General features: G+C 43.9%; 2 protein-coding genes and 2 non-coding genes across 5 annotated transcripts; all 4 read left to right on the top strand.

Moving 5' to 3' along the window:
• Positions 1-704: 704 nt before the first annotated feature.
• RPL21 (ribosomal protein L21) lies at positions 705-5068 on the top strand. 2 transcript variants are annotated; one of them, XM_010977099.3, is made up of 6 exons: positions 705-859; positions 2993-3071; positions 3344-3405; positions 4121-4233; positions 4683-4833; positions 4941-5068. In XM_010977099.3, the coding sequence occupies exons 2-6, from the start codon at positions 3005-3007 to the stop codon at positions 5028-5030; spliced, it is 483 nt and encodes a 160-aa protein (XP_010975401.2). In that variant the 5' UTR covers positions 705-859; positions 2993-3004; the 3' UTR covers positions 5031-5068. The 2 variants fall into 2 exon arrangements, with proteins under 2 accessions (XP_010975401.2, XP_031321654.1); XM_031465794.2 differs by having other exon boundaries at positions 836-902.
• Positions 3716-3787, top strand: LOC116157319 (small nucleolar RNA SNORD102). The gene has a single exon (XR_004141346.1). It is a non-coding gene; the product is annotated as a small nucleolar RNA SNORD102 (small nucleolar RNA).
• Positions 4278-4404, top strand: LOC116157323 (small nucleolar RNA SNORA27). Its single transcript, XR_004141351.1, has one exon. It is a non-coding gene; the product is annotated as a small nucleolar RNA SNORA27 (small nucleolar RNA).
• A 9423-nt stretch (positions 5069-14491) lies between the features above and the next one.
• Positions 14492-18146, top strand: RASL11A (RAS like family 11 member A). The gene is made up of 4 exons (XM_010977100.3): positions 14492-15541; positions 15906-15962; positions 16062-16141; positions 17069-18146. Exons 1-4 carry the CDS (start codon positions 15418-15420, stop codon positions 17534-17536), a joined length of 729 nt encoding a protein of 242 aa, XP_010975402.1. The 5' UTR covers positions 14492-15417; the 3' UTR covers positions 17537-18146.
• Positions 18147-19228: the final 1082 nt, after the last annotated feature.

Genomic DNA, 19228 nt, shown 5'->3' with positions numbered 1-19228 from the left:
TATTGTTTTGCATGTTTAAACTTCTATGTATATAAATTGTCCAACTGTGTGTATTATACATCTCCCTCTTTTTGCTTCATCACATTTCTGGGCTCAGTCTTGACTTCCTGGCATATATTCCATCCTTTCATGTGTTCATGCTCTTATTGTAGGACATTTACAATTTTTTATTTCTACGCATCTGCTGTTGTACAGACCTTTGCCTACATATCAGAGTTCCTGTAAGATACAAAGTTAAGAGGGAACGCTGGAATTCGGTATTTCGATATTTTCGGTTTCACTCGATTTCTCCAAATTGCTTTCCAAAGCAGCTGTAACGCGCACCTACCAGCAGCTGAGTAGTATGTTTTGAAGCACTGGGGGGAAAAAAACTTTTGAAAGACATACAAGCTGGATAACACGCTTTCTTCACCATAGTTTTACTTTTGTCCCCACGTAACCACCTCTACAGACGGCCGTCAGGAGCCGACGAAAAGCTCAGACGGCGAGTGAGACGCCGCGCCCCGGAGCCCGGGGACGCAGGCACACACCCACTTCCGGCGCGGCGTCTGACGCAGGGCGGACGTCGGCACGCTCGGGACGTCGGTTCCTTGGGTCGCCCTTGAAGGCCCCTTTCCGGTCTGTCTGGCAAGGTCCAAGTGTCAGCTTGTGTCGGTCTACTGCCTCGTTTTCGCAAGAAAGGAAAATATCCTCACAGGAACGAGATCCCCCTCGTTCTCAGGGACGACGCACTTCCCCAGAAAAGAGTGGCTGTCGGCCAGCGTTTCTTCAGGCAGTGCCGCGGGCAGCCCTCGGGCCCTTGTAAGGCGCGCGCCACAGCCCCGCCTCCTTCCTTTCGGCCGGAACCGCCATCTTCCAGGTAGGCCTTTCGCGTGGCTCCCGGAGCCCCTCGTCCCCCACGCGTGAGTACCAACCCTGTGGCCGCTGAAGTGGGACATTAGAGCCCTAGGGAGACTGTCTAGCCTGCTGGGGCCCGCTGGCCTGGGTGGTGGAGCTGTGTCCGTCCAGACGGGGCGCGGCGGATGCGGGGCCGGACCTGGGCCTGCGCCCGGGGGCCGAGGACTCGACTGCGGCCCCACGTGGGGACAGGCTCAGGGAAGAGGAGACCGACGCACGGGGCTGAGGCCACTCGGGTCAGTCGGGAAAGGGAGTTTTTCCTGTGCGGCCACGGCTTCAGCCCCGTTACCCTAGGCCTTTGCGGACAGGCTCTGGGGCTGCGTGGTCTCACGTCTTTCGAACTCCTTCATTGTGGAGTTTTAACCTGTATTCTAGAACCAGAACTGTAATGCTTTGGGGTAGGGACTTTGGGGTAAAAGAAACAGGTTAAAATCGAGGGGCCCGTTTTAATTTCCCGCTAGGTGTGTGCGTGTGAAAGTCTGGGGTCGTGGTCGGAGAATCGCACTGGTGCCCAATGAGTCGACCTGGATGAGGAACCTCAGACCACTTGTCACTGATGCACGAAAATGAGTTCTGGTGGTTTTAATTTTGGCCCGGGATCGCAGTTGGGCTAAGGGAAAGAACTTTGTTTGTCACGGGTATTGATTGTTTTGTTAACGCCAGGACACCAAGTGTTGAGCGAAAGAATTCCTGAATATCTGCGCCTGGTTTAGAAGTTTAAGGGGAAAGCTCTTGAATAACCAATTAGATCTTGGTTTTGCGTCTTTTTGTCTAGTTTGTAGCAGCGAGCTACCAGAATTGAGCAAATTGTGGGTTGCACCCCAGTGGGTCCCATTTGAGGTAGTAGTATAAAATCTGAAACACCATTGCTTGGGTTGTTGAGTATTGTTTGTAGAAACGCCTTCGATTGTATGTATATTGGATCATGATGGATTTCTGACTCGGAAAGTGGGTCCATTGGAAGGAGCATGGACTCAGGAGTCAAAAATGACTTCCATTACTGGTTCTGTCACTTTGTGACTCCGTAAAGTGACTTGGACCTGCAGAACACGTCTCCTTTTTATGAACTTAATGTAAGTTTGTATGAACTTGATGCAGTTAGGAATTAAAACGGTACTTGATAGATGCTTAATTGCCTTTTAAAGTGAAGTGTGCATTTGTTGTGAATGGGAGACTGATTTATGTTAGAACACTGTCAGCAACCTAAAAGGCGTTTTGGTACATTTTTGCCTTGTGATAGGAGTAGTTGCCAGCTGTGGTAGTTCTACCCTTGGATGATTGGAAATAATCAAAACCATTGTTTTGACATTTTGGGGAAAAGTGAGACGTTCAACTCTAAAAGCCTATAGGTGAATTCTTAGATAAAGTTAAGTCCTGCTTACTAGTTAGCACCTTCCATGTGCTAGGAATTGCTCAGTACTTTGTAGCAGCATAATCTCAGTTAATTGTATAAGTATTAATTCCATTTTACATACGAGAATCAGAATTTAAATGTAGGTCTCTCGGCAAGTAAGTGCCAAACCTGTGTCAAAATCAGTTCAGTGATTATAAAGCCTTTTTTTCCCTCCCTTTGGCCTTATGTATGCTTCCTAGTAAACCACTGAGTAATCATGTATGAAGTAAGTTGGGGATATTTGACAGTTAATAGATGCTGTATAAGAAATTGGTCACAGAAAACTAGGTTGATGAGGAAGGGGGGTTTAATCCATTATGTTAAAATTAAGCAAAATTCCAGTGTTCTTGGCAGTGTAGGCTGGTTCTTCAGATGTGTTGTGGTAGCAGTCCTGTTGTGATTCTATATTCTAAAAGGGAAAGTACTGGTTTGGGTTCTAACATCCAGTTCAGCTTCTTAGGCATTTTAAAGTTGTAGAGCTTAGGCAGTAGTGGTAAAGATCTTACTTGGTAAAATGACAAGGTTTTTTTTTTTTTCTCCTTTATAAAGAACTACTGATTGGTGAGCCAGCTTTTTAAGATAGTTCACTAATTCTGATGTTCCTACTGAAATGCATGCATTTGTAATTACACATTTTTTGGTTAAAGGGCAAGTATCAATTTTGCAGTAATATTTTGACTGTTCTATACTTTTTGGTTTCAGTAATTCGCCAGAATGACCAACACAAAGGGAAAGAGGAGGGGCACCCGCTACATGTTCTCTAGGCCTTTTAGGAAACATGGTGAGTAGATTCACCCCTCTTGGGAGCAAGCATGGCATACATTTGTGTTTTATTAACTTCGTGCTGTGGTTCATATAAGGTGTTTTTAAATGGCATTAATTAACCAGCATCCACCTGGCTTGTAAATAAAAAGCATGAATTTTATATAGTAATCACTTTAAAACACATAACTGGCAAAAAGTGTGTTTTGAAAGCTGGAAGGATTACAAATTTTTTTAATTGTGACTTTTTAATGTTGATATTGACTATATTGGGATCTTTTTGTTTTTCAGGAGTTGTTCCTTTGGCTACATACATGCGAATCTATAAGAAAGGTGATATTGTAGACATCAAGGTAAAATATGAAATTGGGGACATATCCTACAGAATAACATTAGAAGTTAGAAAAGTTGGGTTTAATCTAATTCAAATACAAGTGTATTTTGTATCTTTGGCTATATTTTGTCTTCCTAAATGAAGAAAAATCTATTTCCTGAAGAAGAGGTAATGAGAGTGTAGAAACGCCTGTTTTAATTTTATTTTCAGAAACCAGAGTGCAATTCTTGAGTCTAAGAATTTTCTCATTACTTCTTTTTAACAGCTAGTGGGAAAATGAGAGGGGTAAATCATGAGAGTTTATATTTAAATGTGTCCTGGCAGTCTAGAGCTTAATGATGATTGTCTCTTTTGATGCTTTAAAGCAACGTGAAAAAAATATTTCACCGGCTCTGAAAGCTCTTGAGTTGCCATTTAACGAAAAAAATCTTAGAGTATCTTAGTTACTTTGGGTTTAAAAGGAAGGGGAAATTGTTGTCATAATATCTCCTTTCTAAAGTTGGGAGTTTGAGATTTGTAAATGTTAACCACTGTGTATAAAAATAGATTGAAAAAACATTAATTCTATATAGTACAGGGAACTATATTCAGTATCTTGTAATAACCTTTAATGAAAAATATGAAAACAAATATATGTATGACTGGGATGTTATGCTGTGTACCAGAAATCGACACATTGTAACCGAGATACTTCAATTAAAAAAAAATGAAACATTTATCTCCTTTCTTAACAGGGAACCGGTACTGTTCAAAAAGGAATGCCCCACAAATGTTACCATGGCAAAACTGGAAGAGTCTACAATGTTACCCAGCATGCTGTTGGCATTATTGTAAACAAACAAGTTAAGTAAGTAATGTCATGCTTCTCAGTGGCTGCTTAGTATTCCTTCATACCCCCTTTTCACTTTGCCAATTGGACTTATGTCTTTATTGGTCATTCAAGTGGGGCAAAGGAAACATCCTTTTAAAACTCAAGCAAACTGGGTGTTTGTCTTGTAACCTGTCAGAGGAAACAATAAACTTAACGGGAAAGTCTTACGGGATTTGTTCCTAAGCAGTTCTAGTTTCCAGAGTATAAAGGGTTTAATAGGGTGTACATTTTATTAGCAGTCTGGTTTTGGTTAAATTATTTGGTGTTTCAGAGTCTTATCACCTCATCAGAAGAGAGCTTAACAGTGGGGATGTTTGCCTCAAGGCCTCATCCAATGAGATTAATAAATGAAACTGCTGAAACAATTTTCTGAATTTTGGCTATGTTTTTGATGAAGCATTTAGAAGAGTTTCTTCTCTGTCCAGGGGCAAGATTCTTGCCAAGAGAATTAATGTGCGTGTTGAGCATATTAAGCACTCTAAAAGCCGAGATAGCTTCCTGAAACGAGTGAGGGAAAATGATCAGAAAAAGAAGGAAGCCAAAGAGAAAGGTACTTGGGTTCAGCTGAAGCGCCAGGTGAGTACTTGACATGGTTTCAGTATCAAGTATATTATTAGTGCTGAGAGCATTTTGAAGGAGAGTACAGTATTTTACATAATTATTCTCTTGCCTTTTTTTAATAGCCTGCTCCACCCAGAGAAGCCCACTTCGTGAGAACCAATGGAAAGGAGCCTGAACTGTTGGAACCCATTCCCTATGAATTCATGGCATGAGAGGTGTAAAGAAAATTAAAAGACCTGCACTGTACAAATGTTTGTCTTAATTGAGTAGAAGTTTGTCCCCTTCCCCAAAGAACTATTTAAAGCAATTTTTAATTGTGTCCCAATTCAGTGGGTGTTATCTTTATTCAAATTTAGTGTTTCTCTTCCTGGAAGGTGTGAGGTGGTTTATCGTGCGGTATAGTCCATTGATTAGGAAACTGCCAGATATTTATTAAATACTTATACTAGTTTTGAAAATAGTCTTTCTAAATTCCTATGAAAATAAGGGTTTAAAGAATAAGTGAAATATCTCTTGCATTACATTTAAGCACAGGGAAAGTTTATTACTCATAATTGCACTATAAATAGCTGTGTTTTGAGAATCAGAACTCAGCTTTGAAGCCTATTACTTAAAAATACATTGTTTAAAGCCTCCTCCCCATCCTTTGAGTTATATACTAGTGCTGAGTTTTGACCCCTCTTGCAACAGGGCTCAGAAAATGTGTTAGTGATCATTTGAATACCTTTTTTATTTCAACCAAGGATAAACACTGATATGTTTAATGTGTGGTATTCAAAGCACTTTACATAATGTACTCATAAAAAACTTGGAATAATTTATTTTGTTCATTTTACAATGTTGCAGGTGCAGAGTGTCAGACAAAGATTCAAACCCAGAAAGTCTGGCTGCGTCATCAGGTCTTAATCATTAGTGCTATAGTGCTTCATAGTAATGAGAACATTTTGAAGTTACTTTGTATAGTTGGGACACATTTTAGGTTTTCTGTTACTTCCTGGATATTTTTAATTGGATATGGCAGACGTCCAAAATGAAATTGATAGCATCCCATCCCAGCTGCCTTCAATATTTGATACCTGTAGCAAGTTTATTTAAAATGGAAACCTAGGCTTCTTGTGTTCAGTGTTCTCTGCCCACTGTTAGTCTTGAGGACAAGAACCTGTTAAATGCTGTGAATAGGTAAAACCACTAGTGTTGGTGGCCTTCCGTTTGCCGAGTAAAGTGATGGTAATAGGACTGCTTGGGAATCCAGCAAACCTGGTTTTAAATCTTGGTGAGGGGCTAAAGCCTAATAGTAAATGATGGTTATTAGTTTTAAGGATGTGTATCTAGTGGTGGAGGCTTATGTTTAAACATATCGGACAACAGAAATTACCATTCACCACCACCACAGAAAACAAGGAGAACCTTACACACTGCGTCAGTTGACATTCCTGGTCTGTTCTTTGATCTAAGTTAGTTGATGGCACCACTTATGCACCCAGTTGAAGTTACTGTAACTCTTTTCAGTCACTTTGCATATTTTGAAATTCTGTTTCTTGTGTATCTTTAACAGCCTTTTCTTCTTTCCAGGCCTGCCCCTTTGGTCACACACTTCATTTCTCCCTTAGAATCTTAGGGCAGCTTCAAGGCTTCACCTTTACTGGTTATGCTGCAGGTGGCTTAACCTGTGTGTCGCTTCTCTTGCCTGTGAAAAGGGTAGTGAAAGTGCCCTCCCCACCCTCCAAGGGTGGTTGTGAAGCTTCTCTGGGAATCCAAGTAGGGGACACAACACGGTGTCACAGGTGAATGGTCAGTAACTGCTGGCTTTTGCTGCATGATCTTGTCCTAGTTCAGAGCTTTGTAGTTTTACTCCACAACAAGAATATTTTAGAAATCCAACTAATACATAGCTCCTAATAATTTCATTTCTTCCCAGGATATGTAACTAGTCTGGTTCCTACTAAATTGTTTCTATTTCCTGTTTTCCTACATTATACTCTAACTTTTTAGGAAAATTTGCTTATTGGAACGGCTCTTTGTCACCCCAGTTGTTTTACACAGGTACTTGACTTTGCGTGAAATACCTACACTTTGTTCATTTGCTGAGTTCCTGCTTGTCCACCTTGAGTCATAGGTGAACCGTTCCTGATAAAAGTATTTCAAGGAGAGGAATGAAAGTGTTTGTAATCAAAGAGATTACTTCTGGCCTTGGGTTGATGGAGTGAAATCCCCCATATCTTTGTTCCCAGGACAGGTGTGTTAGCTTCTCTTACGGTGTTTACAATTTTTAGAAAACTTCTGCCTTCCCCACTAGACCTGAGGTTAGGGACTGTGCCTTACTAAATTTTGCACTCCTAGTGCCTGGCAAGTAGTAAGCATTCCATAAATGCTCTTTAATGGGAAAAGCACTGCTTTTTTTTTTTTCTTTAATAGACATTTTTATTCTACTTTATGTCCAATTTTATTTTCCTATGGATTTTACTGTAGTGTTTCTCTGAGTTTTGAGGGCTAATCACCATGTTGCTCAGGAGTAATTGGGATTATCAATCCCCCATGTGGTGTGGAAAGATCAAGAGACCTCAAACATTTTTTGTTTGTTCTTCAGCAGTTCATGTTAACCCTGCTTTCTGTCTCCGTAAAAGGAGAGTATCATCTGTGAACTGGGATTGGACCAGGTGATTCCTAGACATCATCTGTGCACTTTGAGTCTCTGATTCTGTATTTAACCAGGACCAAATGAAGTACATTTGTGACAAAGAGGAAATGGGAGTGTAAGTTACCTTGATTCAGAGGGGCTGGTGATGCTGAACACTGAGAAAAGGGAGGGCTGCAAAGAGAACTAAAGGGAGTTACATTTAGGGCAGATAATCAGAAAATGTGAGCTCTTCCATCTGATGTACAGTGCAGTAATTTTCTAAAATACTGTCAGTGGCATACTATGAATATGCTAAAAGGTATTTTTTGATCCTTTAAGGATAGATTTTCTCACATGCACAATGTGAGAATGCACAATACTGAGTTTAAAATGTTTCTCAGATTCTTGGTTCATTCTGATAAATTGCCCTAAAGGGTTATGCCAGTTTGCTCTCCATGAGTGAGTGGAAGTGTTGTGTCTGCGCCTCCTCAGCACTGGTCGTTACCATTTCGTCTTGGTTAAGGCTAATCTGGTGGGAGAAAATGCTCTACTGAGTTTGGCCTCAGCTTCTGGAAGGCTTCCTGTTTTACCTCTGCTGTAGTCTGTACTGGGCTTCATTGCCTTTCTGACCTCCAAATACTGAAGTACCTTTATACTCCTGCTCAAAGCCCCATGTCAGCTGGCGTCTGCCTGCCTTTCTGGCCTCGTACCACTTCCAGCCCCCAGTCAGATTCAGTTATGCTGGCCTCCTTGCTGCACCTTGAATATGTCAAGTGCACACTTGCCTCAGAGCTTTTGTATTTGACAACTTGGTATTTTTTCTGGAATAAACAGGCTCCCCGTGATTTATTTCCTTTAGTCTCAGATTTTAGCCAAGACTTTCTTAGCATTGTGTGAAAATAAGCAGACTCCTTCCTCTGCCCCTTTCTGTGGAGGGTGGCTGGCTTCCCACTACCTTGTGTTCTGCTGGGGAGTGTCATCAACTTGCATCTACGGTACTTTCAGTTAGGGAATACTTCATTGTTACCTACTGTACTCAAGGAGGTCAGGCACCATTAAGGAGGTTGTAATCTAGGAGGAGCAGTAAGGCTGGGAGTCCTGTAAAGACCAAGGCAAAACAAGGCACCAAGGAGAGGCAAAGGGCAGTAGAGGGGAGAGTTGGTGTTCAAGGGGCTCTTGTTTTCACGGGTTACTCCTGGCCTCTTGTTTCCTTGACCTTTTCCACTTGCTGCTTCCTTGCCTTCAGCCTGCAGACTTGGAATGCCAGCAGATGAAGCAAACAGCTTTTCCTTGTTTCTTTTGTAGCTTAAGTTCCATCTCCCTCTGCAGATCTGGCTTCCGCCTACACCACTCTAATGAAACTACTCGTAAAAGTTACCAAATACCTGCTAATTAAATTTAGAGACCTTTTTTCCATTTACTTTATCTCCCTGATGTTTGACAGCCAACAATTTTTTTCTCTTCCAGAGGCTTCTGCTATCATACTTTACCCGGCTTCTACCTATCTGACTCCCCCTTACCCTCCTTATTCTGGATTCTCCTTGCTGTTCCACACCTGTCACTCTCCTAAGTTCTTTCTGGGTGATCTTGAAGTATGGTTCCCCAGCAGGCAGCATCAACATCTTAGAACTTGGTAAAAATGCAGAATCAGAAATTCTGGGGTTGGGGCCCAGCACTCCACAAGCTCTGGGTGGTTGAGATGCATGATTAAATTTGAGAACCACGAAATTTATGTTTCTAGCCATCTCTAACATGCTTGAGGTTCAGATTTCAAGCTCACTTTCTCTGAAGCTGTAGATACGTATTTCCAGTTCCCTCTTGGGCACCTCCTTTGGGATATAATGGTTCTGAGCAGAGTAGAGTTGAAACCAAGTTTTCTTAGTAAGCCATGACTGAATGAGGCTGCATGGTTCCTTGAATTGTTAGTTCTTTCTTTTTTGATCTAGCTAGGTATTAAGGCCAGCTGTTTGTTTAGTTGAACGCAATTCCAAGGGTTGAGTAAAATATATCACACTTTGTGCAATTTTCCCCTGTATATTGTTGCCAAAAAACCCATCAGTTTCATGTTCCCACTAGTGTAGATTAGCATTTTCTCTGCATTTGGATGGAAAAGATTCTAAAATATAAACAATTACTAAAATTTAACAATAAGAATTGCTAAAATATCAGAGGTTAGGTTTGTCTTACTTGAGCACAAGAGAAAGAATTTTAAACAATTTGACTTATTTGGAGTGTTTATAGCATATTCCTTCATCCCAGTCCCACTTAAAGGGAAGAAAAATGATGCTGTTAAGAGACGTTCAGAATCTTAGTTGCTTGGTTGTGAATAGTAACAGTGAGGCAGCACCTGCAGCTGTTACTGCTAAGGTGGAAAATGTGTCATGGAACAGTGAATAAGCAGTCTGAGGTTCCGCATTGATTCTTTTTTCAGACAGCGAAGTGGTGAGGAGCAATTGATAGACCATCTCATAAAGCCCCAAATGGAAAAGGCACAGAGAAAATCCTCTCATAGTACTTTACTAGCATGATTGCAGTTTATGGAAATCATTTGGGTTGGAAAAGAAATGCAGCGGGGTACTCCTTACTGTCCATAAAATGAGATGATGGCTTTTGACACTTGTGTGTGGTACCGTCCACCCTTGAGGACAGTTCAATGGCTTTCCATAGCCTCCAGATGAATTCCTTAGCATGGTCTTGCTTGCCATCCACAGTCTGGTCCCCAGCCTTTTGGGTCATCTACCACATCCTAATCTTTGAGACTGCTCATGCTTCCCAAGCTTACCGTATGCTTCCTGCCTTCATGATTTTGCTCATGCTGTTCTCAACTTGATAAAACATTTTCTACCCATGTGTTTCCATCTAGCAAATATGCTTGCAGACTATGTCATTTCTCCCTGTAGCTTTCTCTGGTTACTCACCCCCCACTTCAGATTTTCTCGGGATAAAATTAGTGTAACAAAATAGGTGTGAATTAATATTTATATACAGCACAAAGTGATAACCACCAAAAGTGTAGTTACCATCCCCACCATTTTACCCCCTTCAACCTTTTCACCTACCTTCCAACCTCCATCCTCTCTGGTAATGCCTAACACGTTCTCTGTATCTGAGTTTTATTTTATTTGTCCATTTTTTTTTAAGATTGCACATATGAGTGAAATTATTTGGTGTTTGTCTTTATCTGATTTACTTTGCTTAGCATAATGCCCTTGAGGGCCGTCCATATTGTCACAAATGGCAAGATTTCATTTTTCTTTGTGGCTAGGAAGTAATCTTGCATATGTATGCATATTCCACATCTTTATCTGTTTATTCATCAATGGATACTTCATATCTTGGCTATTGTAAATAATGCTGCAGTGAATATAAGCATGCATGTATCTTTGAATTAGTCTTTTTGTATTTTTTGGATAAATACCCAGAACTGGAGTAGCTGGATCATATGGTAGGTCTGTTGATTTTGTGAGGAACCTCCCTACTGTTTCCATAGTAGCTGCATCAGTTTACGTTCCCACCAGTGCACAGGGCTCCCTTTTCTCCACATCCTTGCCAACATTTATTCCTTATCTTTTTGTTAGTAGCCATGCTGACAGATGTGAAGTGATACAGTTCTGGTTGATTTACATTTCCCTGATGACTAGTGATGTTGAACAACTTTCCGTGAGCTTGTTGGCCATCTGAATGTCTGGGAAAATGTTTATTCAGATCCTCTGCCTGTTTTTTAATTGGGTAATTTTGTTGTTGAGTTGTATGAGTTCTTTATATATTTTGGATAGTAGCCCTTTACCAGACACATAATTTGCAAGTATCTCCCATTCAGTGGGTTGCGTTTTCATGGTGGTTTTTTTTTTTTTTTCTTCTTTTGGAAGAATAGTCAATTACAATACGGGTTTTAGGTGTCCAGCACAGTGATTCAGTATTTTTATAAATTATACTCCATTAAAAGTTATTACAAAATAATGGCTATAGTTCCCTGTGCTGTATAGTATATCCTTGTTTATTTCATACACAGTAGTTTATATCTCTGTTTTTTTATTTTAATGATAGTGCCTTGCTGTGCAGAAGCTTTTTAGTTTGATGTAGTCCCATTTGTTTATTTTTGCTTTTGTTTCCCTTGCCTTTGGAATTTGATCCACAGAAACATCATGAAGGCTGATGTCAGGGAGGTTATCACCTATGTTTTCTTCTAGGATTTTTGTGGTTTCAGGTGTTACCTTCAGGCCAGTCCGTTTTGAGTCAGTTTTTGTGTACGGTATAAGATAGTGGTCTAGTTTCAGTCTTTTGCATATTGTGGCTGTCTGGTTTTCCCAACACCGTTTATTAAAGAGACTATCATTTCTCCATGGTATGTTCTTGGCTCCTTTGTCATAAATTAATGTCCACATGTGTGTGGGAAAAGGAAATAAAAGGCACTCAATTAGAACTAGAGGATTCAACCAAGGAGGTGAAAGACCTGTACACTGAAAACTCTTTAAGACATTGATCGAAGAAATTGAAGACCAAATAAATGGAAAGATTTTTCCATGCTCATGGATTGGAATGACAATACTACCCAAAGCAATTTATAGATTCGGTGAAATTCCTATCAAAATTCCAGGGGCATCACAGAACTGAGACACATATCTCTAAAATTTATATGGAACCACAAAAGATCCCAAATTGCCAAAGCAGTTTTGAGAAGAACAAAGGTGGAGGTATCATGCTGTCCTGATGTCGAGCTATACTGCAAGGCTATAATTATCAAAATCAGTACGATATTGGTATAATACTGTACTATTTTTGATACCAGATATAGATCGATGGAACAGAATTGAGAGCCCAGAAATAGACCCACTCAGATTAAATTCTCCCTGTTGCACCTGTATTGGAGTTCTCACCCCAACCTGCTTTGTCATTCCATTTACGTGACCAGTATTCTTCATCCTGCTCTCCACATTGGTGAAGATTTGAAATGAGAGGAACCCCTACTGAGGTACCCACTGCTGAATGGTTCTGTGACTGAGTAAGTTGCTAAACTTGTCTGAACCTCAATTTAGAAGATATTCTACCCATTTCACAGGGTTAATTAAGGAAGAATTAAGATACTTGAGGGTTTTTTGTAAACTCAACAGGAATATATAAATGATAGTTTAACGTCACTCCGGAGGTGTCTGAATGCAGGCAGGTATGTCTTAAACGTCCTCAGTGAATGTTTATGATAACAGGAAGCTGTTCTTTGTGTTCTGTATCAGCACTTAACAGAGCTTTACAGAGAGCAGATATTCAGGAATTTTGACTGCTGCATTGTAGGGGGCTGGTAAAGGACAGAAGCATAGTTTTCTGAGGAAAACACTTAAAGACAGTCTGAGTCTCTAGGAAGCTCAGTATTTAAGGATTTAGGACCTACAGGGAAGGTAGTTGATGTTAGGTGAAGGACAGCAGGACGTTCTTGAAGCAGGGGAGGACTTTTGGCAAGTTTTGCCTGAGGGCTAGAAATGAGCTTATTTGGCTGATGAAGGGTTAATAACCACCCACACCTGATATTTGCATATTACCAAATTCTACCCTTCACACTCACCTACACACCCACGGATTTGTGTATTCATATCTGTGCCTACACATCCCTATTATCTTTTTAAAACCACTTCATGCCTGTGTTATATTGGTTGCACCACAATTTTACATAATTCTGGACACAAAGAAACCCAAAATGAAATAGAACACAAGCAGCAACAGTTTAGGCAAAGCTATTTATAATTCTGCAGTTCAGTAGCATATTGTCTGCGTTAAGAGGTCATGGGTGAGCTTGTATATTTGCAGACACAAAGCTTTCCAAGGAGAAGCAATGGAGTAACAATTTAAGCTCTCTGAGCAAAGGTGCAATGTAAGTGCAAAATGGGACATAATTATGACCGGGCAGAGAACAGTCTTAGGAATCTTCCTCATGGGTGACCCTTAACCTAAAATGATCTTATACTTGGGATGAGGTAAGGAGGTAGGCCCAAGATTCAGCCGAGAAAGGGCTGTGTTTTCCCTTAAAAGGCCTGCATTTTCACTTGAGGAAAGTGAAGGGTGTTTGGCAGATTCCGATGATCCTGCTCCACAGGGACCCCCTCTTCTAATTTCTTGACTTTTAAGGTGAGTGTAGCCTCCAGGGAGAGCTGGTCATGGCAGCCCCAATTCTTCGCTCGGCACTTCAGTACACTAGTTCCCAGCTTCTCAGTTCTGGCCACTGAGATGTGAGGGCATCTGCTGGGTTCTTCACGTGGGACGTGAGAGCAGGAGTGACGGAGAGAATGAGACACCAAGAAATGGAGGCAGGAGAAGTGATGGAGCTTGGTGATTAATCCACGTGGAAGTGAGGGGGTTAGAGTCAAGGCCACCTCAGTGGCCAGAACTGAGCAGCAGTGAGTGTCAAGGGTCTCACCCCGGGGTCGTGCGCTCGGGCTGCGTGGTGTGTGGAGGTACATTCGCACACTCGTTAGTGTGGTCCGTTGCAAAAATGGATCCCATTCCCCACCCGTGTCTGCATCTGAGCCCTTTCAAATGTGGCTTTGCAGCTCCCTTCAACAAGGAGTGGAGCGTGTTTCCCCACCCTATGAATTTGGGCTGGCACCATGACTTGCTTTGGCCAACAGAATGCAGTAGTGGCGATGGGTTCCACCTTGGAGCCCAGGTCTTAAGAGGACTTTTACACATCAGCTCACTCTCTTTGGAACACTACTCAGTGACCATGACCCTGGCCAGCCTCCTGGGTGAGGAGAGACATGTGACTCGGTCACTGCCCCTCCCACCACCACAGTTTTATGCTGGTGGACCGGCTGCCTGAGGACACCATTCTGCAGCCACCAGCCCCCAACCCCTGCCAGCTCTGCAGATGCGTGAAGGAATGAAAGATCACTGCCTAGGTCAGCTGAGCCTGGACTGGACTGGGACAGCCACTCCACAGACCTAGAGACTTGTGAGCAACTGTGAGGGATTTTTGTTTCAAGGCATTAAGTTTTGCGCAGCTTGTCAAGCAGCAAATGCTAACTGATCCAACCAGTGTAAGGGGCCATTAAGGGCGGGGGCGTCTAATAGGCCATTGAACAATAGAAGCACAGGAGGCCGGAGGCATGAAGGTCTTCTAACCTGGAAGGATAAATCCCAAGGCTTTTTTGCCTTGTCGCGCTGGGGTCCCAAAACCCAGGCCAGGCCGTATTTCGCTTTTGTGTCCTCTTACTACTACTCTTCCATGCCCACCCTAAACCACACTTTACATGGAGAAATAAGCACTTGAATAATGAAACAAACGCATGACCCAAGTCATAGGACGGTGTTTGGTGGAGAATTAGTCCAGAGCCAGAGCTCTCCATGGATGGAATGCTTATTGGGGTTCACTAGTGAGTCCATTTAACCAGCGCCAGCGGCCAGCGGCTGGGTTTGGAGGCTGAGCTGTAAACAATGACTGCCCCAAGAGGCCTTCTCAAATCTGAAGCAAGGTCACAGTGACTGCAGCTCCTTTGTACTAAGTCAGGGCTCTTTCCCCCTCCCTCCCTTTTCATTAACGTCACCCCTCAGCACCTTTCGAAGATAAAAAAGGGCAACATTCGACAGGAATTTATCCCTCCCATTGTTGGAGAAGCATCCGGCCGATGGCACTTTTTCCTTTCATCTCCCAGCTCGTAATTCAGATCTCAGGTTCACCCACTGGTCTAGTGACCCAGGCTCGCCTCTGCGGGATGGAGGAGGGAGGGGCGGCCGGGGCTCAGGGGGCCAGGAGTCGCGCAGGCCGCCCCACGGAGCTCGTCAAGCAGCGGGGCGGGGAGCGGGGCGCGGTGTCCCAGGCTCTGCGCTCCGCCCCCTCCCGCCGCTGCGGGAAGGGGCGGGAAGAGGAGGAGCGGGAGGCGGCCGCCGCGCCCCCCGCGCGCCCAGCCCTTTAAAGGCTGCGGGCCTGGACCCGAGCGCCGGCCGCCGCGGTCCTCGCACACCGGTGTCCCAGCCAGCGCTCGACCACGCGCTCCATGCGGCCGCCCACCATGTCCGGACACTTTCTGCTCGCGCCCATCCCCGAGTCCTCCTCCGACTACCTCCTGCCCAAGGACATCAAATTGGCCGTGCTGGGCGCCGGCCGCGTGGGCAAGAGCGGTGAGTGCCCCGGGGACGAGTGGGGGCTCGGGGAAGAGCCAGGCTCTCGGCGGAGGGGAGGGCTGGGCGCCAGAGGGGACCGGGATGTTTCCTCGCTGGTGCGGGCCTCCCTTCGCCCGCCTGGCTCCCCGCTGCTTCTCCTTGGCCTTAGCCGAGGGGGCACCTGTTGGAGAACGGGGGCTGGTCCCGCGGGGAGAGCACCCACAGTCGCACCCGCCACGGCCGCACCCTTGGCTTTGCAGAGCCTGAGGATGAGGGCAGTATCCAGGGTCCAGCGGTCGGTCACGCCCTCATTTCCCCGAGACTGTCCCAGTCTGACCGTCTCCTTCTGGTCCTTCAGCTGATTTTCCTATTTCCTTTTCAGCAATGATTGTGCGCTTCCTGACCAAGAGATTTATTGGCGATTATGAACCAAATACAGGTTAGATTTATTTCCTGCTGTTGGGGCTGAATGCTCTGATTTTCTTTTTCCTGATGAGAGTGTGAGAATTAAAAAACCAAGCTCTCCTTCATTCTCCAGGCAAGTTGTACTCGCGGCTTGTCTACGTGGAGGGAGACCAGCTCTCCTTGCAGATCCAGGACACCCCCGGGGGCATCCAGGTAAGGACTGCCAGGAGCAAACGGCGCACCTGCTTCCAGACATCTAAGCACGCTGTCATGATTTAGATGGAGGAGTGGGCTGTCCCCAGGTGGGGCCAGTCCTTGGGTGTTAGAAATTCTTCACGATGTGGGCGGGGAGCGTGGATGGTTAGAGGCAGCCTCCTACTGTCGACACCTCGGAAACAGGGAGAGACGCTTAGTGTCTCTTTGCAGCCCTGGTCAGGGCATCATTGGTTAGATGGGTCTCTTCACTGCGATTGCAGCTTAGCCTTGGAACCCTTAACAAATCTATCGGGGTGCGATTCTGGAGAGGGTCTCCTCCCCTAGCAAGGACTGCTGAAGTGCTCCTATTTCTAGCTGTTCCCTCCACAGTAATTGCAATCAGATTAACCCCTTGGCAAGCAGTGGGGAATGTAACTTGATTAACAAGTTACTAATTGCTCTCCCTTCTTGGGGCGAAAGGTCTTGTGGTAGCACAGAAGGAAAGAATTTGTTTCTGTAACATTCTCAAGAAAGACAAGCTAAAAATATTTTTATGGGTTTGGGAAGAGATATTTATCTTGGCTAATTTTCAAAGTTTTGTTTATTCTGAGTTAGTTCCCAAAAAATTGCGCCATCCTGATTTCGGAAGTTCTCACTGAAGTCATTCCTCAGTCAGTCCACCACCAAGCATCACAGACCACCTGCCAAGCAAGGGGTTTAAAAATAATCCACTGGTAACAGCTAATAAAATAATCCAGGCAAGGAGTTCGCCTGAGAATTTGATCTTTCCATATCAAAAGCCTCCTTGTGCAGAAGCTGGGTGGAATCTGAAGACTATATTTAGAGGTTTCTTTTTCAAACGTTTTTTCCAGGGTTGCTTTGATGGTCTTTCCAGTCTCTCCTACCGAGGGCTTCCTTGATCCAGGCTCATTTCACTCTTTTCAGGTCCAAGACAGCCTCACCCAGGCTGTTGACTCCCTGTCCAAGTGCGTGCAGTGGGCAGAGGGCTTCCTGCTGGTCTATTCTATCACAGACTATGACAGCTACCTGTCCATCCGCCCCCTGTACCAGCACATCCGCAAGATCCACCCCGACTCTAAGGCCCCGGTCATCATCGTGGGCAACAAGGGGGACCTCCTGCACGCCCGGCAGGTGCAGACATGTGATGGCGTTCAGCTGGCCAACGAGCTGGGCAGTCTGTTCCTGGAAATTTCCACCAGTGAAAACTATGAGGACGTCTGTGATGTGTTTCAGCATCTCTGCAAAGAAGTGAGCAAGCTGCACAACCTCTGCGGGGAGAGGAGAAGAGCCTCCATCATCCCCCGGCCCCGCTCTCCCAACATGCAGGACCTGAAGCGACGCTTCAAGCAAGTTCTGTCTTCCAAGACCAAAGCCCCCTCTGCCCTGGGATAGACCCCTTCTCCCATGGACTCAGCTTCTTTATATCATGCATTTGTGCAGCTGAAAAGACTAGGGGTCGCCCTTTTTAATCACACATTCAGAGTTTATTTTTATACAGACTGTTGATTTTCAAGTATATGTGTGTTTCTGAAAATTCAAACAGTGATTGCCTAGAAGTTGGATAGTTTTTAGTTTTTTTTCAATAAAAAAAATTTTAAAAAAATAAAATTCAAAAAAAAAAATTTTTTTAATGTAACTGCTAGCCACTTTTCCATTAAAGGCAAATGGCAACATTGCTCCTTGTTTTTAAATGTCTTTTTATAGAACTCATACTTGCATCAGAGCCCAGAAATGCTCCAAGCTTGAACTCTGATTGGTGGTTCGGCAAAGAGGGGCTGAGACAGTGGGAATCTGTTGTGGAAGAAAGGAAAGTCTGTAGACAAGGAAAGTGACTTGAATAACTGCAGGATGTCTTTAATTTGGGCACTTTGCCCCAGGCGTGAAATTGACACCATGTGATTTCAAGGGAAGGGGTTCACTGCACAGATGCCAAAAAATTACAACATGAATAACATTATTATTTCTTGATGCAAATGGAAGTTTATCCTCCCCATGTCTATTAAAAAAAAAAAAAGCCTCTTCCAGTATTCTTATTGTAAGTGCACCCTACCGGGACTTGCCTGAAAATTCTCCTTCCCTCTTTGTCTCCCTGACCCTCACCAATGGGGTACCTGGTCTATCAATTCTCTCTTCTATTTTTCTCTAAAGCATCACTTGGCCTTAATCCAAGCCTTTACAGCTCTTCCTGGGACTGGCAGGCAATCATGTGGATGAGACTCTGGTTTCTTGGCTCTGGAGGGGCACTCCTCTGATTCTTTCTTCATACCAGAACAACCTTACCAAAACCAACACTGACCATTTTATTTCCATGATTGAAAACATTCAGCTGGTTTCCCCTTATCTACTGGATAAAATATAAATGAGGCAGGGAGTCAAGATTTTTTGCCACCTCTCCAGCCTCATCATCCTCTCCTTCCAAAACACATGCATGCTGTGCGTGCACACACACACACACACACACACACACACACACACACACACACACACGCACACACAGACTTACACACACAGCTGACTGTCCATTCCAACAGAACGTTCAGCATTTCTCACTATTCGTCAGGTACTTTGATGCCTCCCTGCCTTGGGACAAACTACTTCCTGTGCCTTGAATATTTTGGTCTATTTTCCACCTACAGGATCCTTCAAGTCCCAAGTCACATGCTACACTCAGCTCCTGGGGCACCTTCCCAGGGCTCCTCCATTCCTGTAGCATGTGTCATAACCCCACCTCTTCAGGGTGCAATATTTCGCCTCCATTGGAAGGAGCGCTGCTTGAAGGCAGTAAGTACATTTTATGACTTTGTTTTCCAAGCTTTTAGCCCAGTGCTTGCACAGAGACTGGTAGGTTTTTGGTAAATATTAGATGAATAAATGAGTGAATACATTGTTTTGGGTGCCAAGGGACAATAATGCCAGATTACAGTGAAGCAACTTGTCACTTCTGCAGAATGAGGACAGGTGTTCTGAGTAGTTGAAGGCTCTGGATTTGCAGAGACAGAGAGGAAATGACACATGTGCAGCCTCTGGCCACTGCGGACCGTTGTCCTCACCTGTGTCCAGACCTGTGATGTTAACACTCTTCTC

This window comes from Camelus dromedarius, chromosome 13 (genome assembly GCF_036321535.1).
Source record: "Camelus dromedarius isolate mCamDro1 chromosome 13, mCamDro1.pat, whole genome shotgun sequence".
NCBI lineage: Eukaryota > Metazoa > Chordata > Mammalia > Artiodactyla > Camelidae > Camelus > Camelus dromedarius.
This window is presented reverse-complemented; position numbering and strand designations above follow the sequence as displayed.